General features: G+C 43.9%; 1 protein-coding gene across 2 annotated transcripts; it reads right to left on the reverse strand.

Moving 5' to 3' along the window:
• Positions 1-2525: 2525 nt before the first annotated feature.
• LOC149362514 (uncharacterized) lies at positions 2526-8206 on the reverse strand. 2 transcript variants are annotated; one of them, XM_089569728.1, is made up of 6 exons: positions 7984-8155; positions 6320-6423; positions 5126-5188; positions 3543-3605; positions 3397-3450; positions 2526-2727 (listed from the first exon to the last, which is right to left on the reverse strand). In XM_089569728.1, exons 1-6 carry the CDS (start codon positions 8060-8062, stop codon positions 2638-2640), a joined length of 453 nt encoding a protein of 150 aa, XP_089425854.1. In that variant the 5' UTR covers positions 8063-8155; the 3' UTR covers positions 2526-2637. The 2 variants fall into 2 exon arrangements, with proteins under 2 accessions (XP_089425854.1, XP_089425855.1); XM_089569729.1 differs by lacking the exon at positions 3397-3450 and having other exon boundaries at positions 7984-8206.
• Between the last annotated feature and the right edge of the window lie 758 nt (positions 8207-8964).

Here is an 8964-nt window from a genome sequence, read left to right on the forward strand (position 1 = left end):
AGGCACAGGTCAGGAGTCGAACTGTCAACCAACAGATACATGGGCGTGTAAGGGAGCCGGTCTGCCCTGCCACACGGGGTCCTTTCCGCTGGCTTATTCGGACCCAGAAGTACCCAAGGCGCTTTTGCTGGTATAATGCTATCACGTTCTCACACGGAAATGTTCGAATGACATTGAGTGGAATGACATTCGAGAATAGGAATGACATTCGGACTCGACGGACTGCCGCGGTGCTGCACGACACTTTCGAAACGCATTCGAAAGCCTGAGCTCGTTTTCAGTGTACAGCGACGACGACGACGACGGTGGTCACACTAGTCCGACGACAGTATATATCACGCTGAACAACAGCATGTAATTATAGTGAAATATCTAGTTTACTATAATATGATTCTAGAGGGACACGTTTTTCAGGCCGACACCGACGAATCCGGTCGGCGGACGGTCAGCCTTGTCGGCGGCTGAGCGAGAGCACGGTGATGAGGCGGCGGTGTGTATATGCTCGCGCTTCTAAATGAGCGAAACGAACGGCTATATTTCACGTGTGCATACTTGAACACTCACCAGCGTTAAGCGCTTGCCAAATCAGTTTCAATCGACGACGGCTCCGTTCCCTTCCGCAACGACTAGGCCCAGCGAGTTCGCAGGGTGGGATCTGTGATTTCGGTGGTTGTGAAGAGCGAATCACAAGCTTTAGCGAATGCAAATGGTCACCAGGTGTAGTTTTGGCACCAGTGACCTGAAATCAACTATTGCTTACATCGCAGGGCACGCGTACGATGAACGGGAATCGCCGGTGTGACCCAGACTGCCGAGCCGTGCTTTACGGCCAGCAGCAGTCGTCGCCGTCGCTAGCTTGTGGATAACAAGTTAGGCCGTTTCAGTTAAAGCGAACAGTCGCCAGACATACTTCTGGATAAAGTAGTTTAAAAAAAAGTACTGGTCACGTCGGAGAAAGCCGGGACAAGAAGAGAGAAGCGCCAGTCCTGCGCGATGCCAACAACCCGGCTTTCTCAGGCGTGCGATCGCATCATCGCTTCCCACACATTGTCGCACTGCGTAAACAATCACGAGTACAACCAGTAAAAAAGAAAACAGATTGTTTAATAGAACCAAAGCGCAGATTGCGTTTTATGTTATGTAAACAAGCGATGTAAACAACAGTATGAGTGCAGTCGTCCTCATCGGCGCACTCCCGGGGAAATTTCATGCTGACGCGGTTAATATTCATTGGCGTAATATTATCTTCAAGCACTCCCTTAGACAGAACACGTGTAGCATCGTTAGATGACATTCGGCTGGAAGGCATTCGAAGCGCCCGTGTAGCAGGGGTATAAGTGGTGATCACCTTCCTGCTAGAAGTTACCATAAACGAAATGATAACAAGAAAGGGAAAGTTTTCACTCTTCGCTGAAACGTCATTTCGAGCCCTAGGTTGTTCCACGGTAGCTTGAACTGTAATGCAAATATGTTTACGCGGACAACCCATTTGTTAGAATTTAAATATATTTCAGACGGATTAATTTCGTATTTACGAAAGTGCACTTTAAATAGATGGCCAACACCAAAATGCGATGTCCCGAAACTCGATTTTGAGCATTAGATTGTTCAACGACAGCTTGTAGTGCGCTGCAAACATGCTAATGCGGACTGCCAATTTGCTAGAATTTCAGTGTTCTTTGGACGAATTAATTGCGTATTTACGGAAGTACACTTCAAATACATGGACGACACGCAAATGCCATTTCCCGAAACGCGATTTCGAGCACTCGACTGTTCATGGCAGCCAGAAGTGTGCAAAGACGTTTAAAAGGACTGCCCGTTTGTTAGGATTTAAATATATTTCGGATGAATTAATTTCATATTTACGAAAGTTCACTTTTAATACATTGACAAGATGCTAAAACTGCATACATATACGTTTACAAGGGCTGCCCGTTTTCTAGAATTGAAGTATACTTTCGATGAATTAATTTCATATTTCCGAAAATACACTTTTAATACACTGACAAGATGCTAAAGCTGCATGCATATTTTTTCATGTATTTGAAAAGTGCTCGAAGTATGCTTTAAGTGAGGTATTTTTGGCACATTTTAAAAATATATTTCGAATACCAAGCATGAAATTTCAGAAACGTATTTCCTACATATTTTTAGTGCATTCATGAATACAAAATATGTTTAAAATACATTTTAAATAGCCCTCCGTATATTCCAAACGTATTAGTTTTTGCTAAGGGATGCACTTCATCATTTCGTATTTGGCATCACTATTATTGGCTGTAGTTTATTTCTGTCCCCTTTTTTGATTTCCCCTTTTCCGCACCGGTCTCCTGTCTTTAACTCCCAAATTCCCTTCCCCAGGCAGAGTAGCATGCTAGCCATTTTTAAACGCCGGCTAAATCCTCTGCTTTTTCAGTAAATACCTTTTCTCTCTCTCTCACCTGCTGAGGCCAGGCGAAGGATTCTGGTCCGCTTCAGCGCCGGGGAAACCCGCTTAAGCAGAGAATAATGGACAAATAACGTTTAACGCCATCACTGCATAGTTTATTTCATTCACTGCTCTCAGCCATGTACCAAACTAGGCTTGCTGGAAGTGTCCACGCAATTCGCACTCGACCAGACATTGTGGCGGCTTCACTCGTGGGCACCCATGATCTTAAGGATCCAGTAGGAGGTCGCTATGCCCATCTCCTTCGTCAGGGGAATGTGGTCCATGATGCAGGTCTGAAGAAAGAATTCAAATCTGTGTTTCAGATTTCACTAGAAGCTTTCTGTTCGCGATTCGCACTTTCGGGAACCGGGCACCGGACATACGACGACAAAAAGAAAATAAATTTTAAATAATGCAAAGAAAAATGCCAAGTCTGCTTTCCTGAACAAAAATATACGACAGCGGTTACTGTACCACATGCCGGTTTCAAGCGCTGTGAATGAGACCACTACGAGACCCATAGGAGGCACAACATAACAGATTGTAGAATCCAGAGAGCACGCATGTTTCGGCTCTCATGTCTCTAATGATTCAGACGCACGTGGGAAACATGACCACTAGAAGCAGGAGAGCACTGAGGTTTATGATTACCAGAGACTAATACACCGCCAGCCACGGCGACGCCATTTACTTGGAATGAAGGCCGGGGAACAATCATCAGTGTAAAAGGAGAAAGACAGAAGTAAATCAAAGGAGAAGTTGAGAAAACAATAGAAAGATGAAGAGAGAAGGAGGGGAGGAAAAGAATGGATGAATTAAGTACGGGAGAGAGGGAGGAAAGAAGGGCTGAACGAAAGGAGAAAGATAACAACAAATCAAAGAAAAAAAAAGCGAGCGGCTAGTCTGCAGTCAGGAGAGAGCCCGCAGAAATATATTTGTTCATAGGAAGCGCATATACGTGCCCCGATCTCCGTGGAAACGACTTCAGGGTCGTGCTTGAATTCAGGCTGCTTTTTCTGTGCAAAAGAGAACAGATTAAAGTGAACTTAAAAGATTTCTGCATGAGCAGGAATCAGAATAACGCTGATGTGAGTTATAATGCTCTTACGTAGAAGTTCACGAGGTGTGGGTGACCGCACTGGATGAGGAGCTTTCTGTACTCGTCCGGCTTCTGTGCATGACAATAGGGTGAAAAGTATACAGTAAGGAGCACGACAAGTGCCTAAACAGTGAGCAACCTGGCTTAGAAAAATTCGGTGCAACGAAGGGAATGCTGACCATTCTCAGTTTTCGCAGTTGACAGCTATGCATTTGCCGAAAAAAATATTTCTCAGCTTGTCGCGTCATCGCAAGCTCCAATTCATTATACCGGATGTTTCAGCGAACACTTTTAAAATTTTCAAACGTAGGCTTTTTGGGGTAAAGGTATCCCTTTTGCGGCATAGTTTTACCACTGTTAGCGGACACGAGAAAACCGATGAATCGTCTTAAGTAGTAAGTTAGTTAACTAATCCTTGATAATTATCTTTTTAACTAGTGGAGTTAGGCACCTGATTGCAATTACAGATTTTTATTCGGTCGTTTGTAATGACCATATTAGTTTTTAGAATTTAGAAAAAAGTGAACGCCCTTGGCGCTGTTGCTCGACAAATTTTGGCTGCATCGTGTGAAAATACATGTGCTTTCGAAAGCATGCAGAAAAGCAACCCCTCCAGCACACGTAACTAGTCGAAAAAGCCAAATTTTGTCGAGTCACAGCCCCAAGGGTAATGACTTTTCGAAATTCTAAAAACTGATATAGCTGTTACTAACGACCGGCTACAAATCTCTATTTGCAACTAGGTGCCTAACTGTATTAGTTAAAAAGTTAAATATTAAAAATTAGTCAACCCGCTTACTACTTAAGACGATTCACCCGTTTTCTGGTGTCTGCCAACTTGGGTAATGCTATGCCGCAATAGCCATATTTTTATCCCAGAAAGCGTTTTTTTTAAATTTCAAAACGGTCGCTGAAACACCCGTTACATTATGGGGTACAACGGGCAAAGGGTGCGCGCAGGAATGATAAAAAAAGACCATTAGGACACAGTCACAACTGGCAGTTAAAACAAATATCGTTAAAGCGTCCGCGTCGGAGTAGATAAAAAAACAAAATGCGCTAAAATCAACAACAGTAACAGAGTATTGCGTTTTCCGCTCGTTGGATATCCCGTCAGGAAAATATCATGAAGCTAATCATCAGCAAGTAGAGAGGAGGCTCGTTGACCCCTCTTGGGAAGATAATTTGGCATGACGCTTCTTCAGCTAAAACGTTTTAAATACTAACCATTTCGAGACGAATATAGCAAGAAGAGACAAAGCATGCTACTTAAAAGTTTTTTTTCCTCACGTCTGCGTTTAGGAAGAACTTGTCTGGACAATGCAGCGTATAGGTGGTAATTACGAGCGGAAGACTTGAAGCTATATATCTCAACGCATAAAGAAAAACAGGACTCTTTGTAATCACCATATGATTGCTAGTTATGCAGCAAGTTCATTTCTTTTATGTTCCAGGACAGAGTTCAGTGTCGAAAACACTTTGTAGACGTAATAAGCAAAACGCTATGCAACCGGTATGACCGCCTTAATATGCCCCTGTTGTGCGTTCTTTAACGAAAAATTAAAGAGCGCAAGTGCTACACCAGCACTTACGTTGGCCATGGATTCATGTTTGTCGTGGCAGGCAGCGTAGTCTACGCAGAGCGTCTTCATGGCCTATACACGTGGAAGAAAAGAGACGAAGCGAAATGAAAGCTGCAGGTAGCTATATATTAAGTTACCAGAGCTTATAGCAGAAACTCTAAAGCACGTCGAAACATAATCAGTATTGTATGGGCGTATCAACATTGGATAACTGGCTTCAACAGAAACGCAGGATACCGCTCGGAACATGAACAAAGGCTTTGAAAAAAAGATCTAAGATGTTACAGGAGCAAACCTGAAACAATATTTTTCGTACTCAAGTGAAGAGGCTTATTTGCTCTTAACGATACCGCAATAATCAATTTAGAACAACTTATTATTAGTCAAAAAGCTGGACATGCGTGAAAACTTTCAACTGGAATGTCATTGAATGCCAAGGTGTGGTATTTTTGCGTATATGTTATATTATTTTGAGCATGTTTTATACACTACAGCTTAAGTGACCGAATACCCGACCGATGGTGAGCTCTACGCTCACTGCTCGTGCTGAGGGTGACCGAGTTTGAGCGAACACTGGTAGCACCTTGTCAGCGACCAGTGCGTTGCCAGGAGCAGCCTATTTAAAACAGGACTGCTATTAGCTGTCATTTGGTTATTTCGTGCGCTTGCTCCGAGGGCGAAGCCACTTTAACTAAATATCTGAGATAACAAAAACTTCGCAATTTCTTTCTGAAGTCATGCAACATCTGTAGCTGTTTGTAAACTGATTATTTTTACTGCACGCAACAGTATCCTCATGAACCAAAGATGGCTCTGCTTACTCGAAGCTAACAGAATGAGTGCTCGATATCTCCTTTGTAATATGTAGTAGTCTTCTTGAATACGTTGCCCGTCTTACCTGGGACCTCTGGTAAAAATGACCAAGAGCGTATAATATTGGACAGTTGTAGTTAACCATCTCGAATATTACGAAACTAATACGTTGTGCTCTTTCTTAAGTCTCAGACTATGTAGAAATATGTACTTCGACATTTGCGTTTTTATGGCTGTCATTTAATTATGTCTTTGTAAATCAAAATTAATACGTTGTCAGTAGACAACTCGCATTTAGTGTCTGCTGTTATATAGAATTTCATGTCTACAGCACCAGTCCGCAGATAGAAATTAATACTGAGTCAAGAACGGAAAATGCTGCATTCTCACATCGGCGATCAGGCTCAAGGGCATGGGGTACTTGTCGAGCAGGTGAACGCACTGCTTCATCAGTTCCGCCGCAACCTGGCCCGCCTTCTTCATCGTTTCCTCACCTGAAAATTAGAACGTTGTTATGAAGCTCACAAAGTTTCGCACCCCATCCTGACGTATGGTTGGCGATTGACCACTAACAAAGTACGCAGCATTTTGTTCCAAATCATGCAGCGAACGAAAAGAGGACAGGGAAACGGTGAACAGCGATCACAATGACCTCTGACAAAAGCAACACGGCCTTATGGCCCAGACGGGTTATTCGTAGTGAATTACAGTGGAGCACACTCTTTTACTCGATCTGTTGACCTTGTGCTTACCATAATGGGGGTATTTTTGTGACCTTTCTTTTTTCCGTGTAAAAACAACGCCTTTCTCTACTCCTTTTTTCCTCTCGCAGTGCGCGAGTGGAACAAACTTGATCCAGTAATTGCACAACAGAGCTCGCCTGGAAAGTTTACACAGCTTGTAGAAGAAGCGCTATTGAGGCCAAATGCAGAGTAAAACTATTTTATTATATCTGTGTCGTTATTACATTGATCATTTTGCTTTCAGTGTTTGGTGCTTCATTTCTTGCATGTATTTTATGATCCTAATTTTACAAAATGTGTACCAACCATTGTTATATATGTATTCAGAAACACAGTAAGCATTCTGTGTTGCCTCTTCAATTCCTTGTACATATCCTTAAACACGTTCTGTAATAATGTGACCAGTCGATTGTGCCGCTCTGTCTCTGGTATAATTACTTGTTACCAATATTGTAATTTTTTTTCTTGTACCCTCTCCTGTTACAATCCCTCTGGGGATTGACAGTATATTTAAATAAAATAAATGAATAAAATAAATAAAGAGCATTGCAACGCAATAACGTGAAGTGTCCCGTTCAGCAGAAAACACGGCGTCGGCGTGTCGAGAAAATCGAGAAAATCAGGTGGAGCACCTGCCACCTAGGTCACGTGACTTTGTAATGCCTTCGATCACGTGACCTAGTGAGGTGAGAACCGGAGCGCGCAGCGGACTTGCTCCTGGACTCTGAGCGAATGCGGCCCACCACGCAGTCTCCGCAGACGTAGTAGCTCGTTTCACAGCCAGCGCCCGACTACTTTGTCAGGCACGTCTTCAAACGGCTGCAGTCGGTCATATTAATGCTTGTCGACGCTCGAAGCAATCGCCCAAGGTGCCGCTATGTTGCCACGAAAGTGTCGAGTAGAAATCAGGGGCTTTTACCATTCACAAGTTTGTTCTAAGTTTGCAGCTGTTGTTCAAAACCATAGGTCGTTCAAAACCATGGATTCAATCCGGCAACCTTGTGCTCACCGACCTAACGCCGAAGCGGATGGGCTACTGCGGCGGGGAAATTGTAATTCTGTGATAATTTATCTTTAATCGGGAAAGCGCATTGTGGCTGCACTTGAGTATTCTGCCAGAAGCTGTGTAATAGCGTTTTCTAAATTTCAGCGCGGCCTGGGCGTCATGAACCCATAATATTTGGGCGTGGTTATCCAATAATGCTCGTTACGAAAGCATTTACGGCATAGTGTCGTAAAAACAGATGAAACTGAAAAATAATTTCCGTGGTAACTCGTATTAGCAGACGAAGAGAGTGCAGAGCCGCTCACTTTGGGGCTTGAGGCATTCCGGATCCGCGAACACCCCGAGTGTGCCCAGGAGGAGTAGAGTGACCAGAGCCCGCATCATCGCTGCTGTCTTCTCTGATCTGTCGTAGTGGATGTCTTAATGAGTGTCCTGCGAGACTGGAGTCGGGAAGCGACTAGCTGCACCATATATGCTGGTCGCTTCTGCGCACTCGATAAGCAAGGTGGTACGGCGGACAGCCGGGGAATTAATCACCACGCCACGCGAAGCCGCCAAAAGTCGGCTCGTGGAGATCCCGTGCATAGTACTCTGCATGCCTCGGGTAGCATATAGACATAAAGTGCACATGCTATCCTTATGACAAATGTGCTTTCGGATAAGTTTTCACGGCCGTCGACGGGGCGCCCGTCTCTAGGCAGCTCTGTCAATAGGTCCAAAGCTGGGGCCGACGGGTCATCACAGGAAAACCAGGGCCGTTCTCATCAAGGTACACAAAGCGCTGAGCCTAGAAGTTGTCGCTTGACTTTTTTATTTTCAGGTTGTGTCCTTGAAGTCCTTTCTATAGACGCCGACAGCGTGATTTTTCGAGCTCATTTGTCTTCTGTGAGAGGTGTAAGTCATTAAGCAGGAGTGGAAAAATTTCTCTCCAGATAGACCCAGGAGGTGGCGCAGCATTTCAAAGAGGGGATGCGCGTCCTGAATTTGGTCTGAAGGCCATTTTTTCCCCCACAGTGAAATATTTTTCCCATTAAAAATGACCATTTTCTTCTAGAAGATTCCTGTTTCACAAAAGATGGATGATAGAAGTACCTAAATAGAAAAAGATTGACTTTTTTTTTGTCTTTACCCCCACAAGTGCCCGAAGAATAGCCATTAAAATAATGAGCCGCTTCGGGCGACCCCTTTGCAAGGCGACTGCGCGAGCTAGTGACATTTTCTTACGTGGGTCAGATCTTACGACTTCTTAGAGACGCTTGCACGATATTTATTTGGCCATTCGAATT

The sequence above is a fragment of the Amblyomma mixtum genome, chromosome 2 (assembly GCF_055824585.1).
Source record: "Amblyomma mixtum isolate Tamu chromosome 2, ASM5582458v1, whole genome shotgun sequence".
Classification (NCBI taxonomy): Eukaryota; Metazoa; Arthropoda; class Arachnida; order Ixodida; family Ixodidae; genus Amblyomma; species Amblyomma mixtum.

Coding starts and splice junctions, on each gene's coding strand:
- LOC149362514 (XM_089569728.1), bottom strand. CDS start 8,062: ATGATGCGGGCTCTGGTCACTCTACTCCTCCTGGGCACACTCGGGGTG. Junction 5,189..6,319: donor CCTTGAGCCTGATCGCCGAT/GTGAGAATGCAG, acceptor CCACGTGTATAG/GCCATGAAGACGCTCTGCGT. Junction 3,451..3,542: donor CACACCTCGTGAACTTCTAC/GTAAGAGCATTA, acceptor TCTTTTGCACAG/AAAAAGCAGCCTGAATTCAA.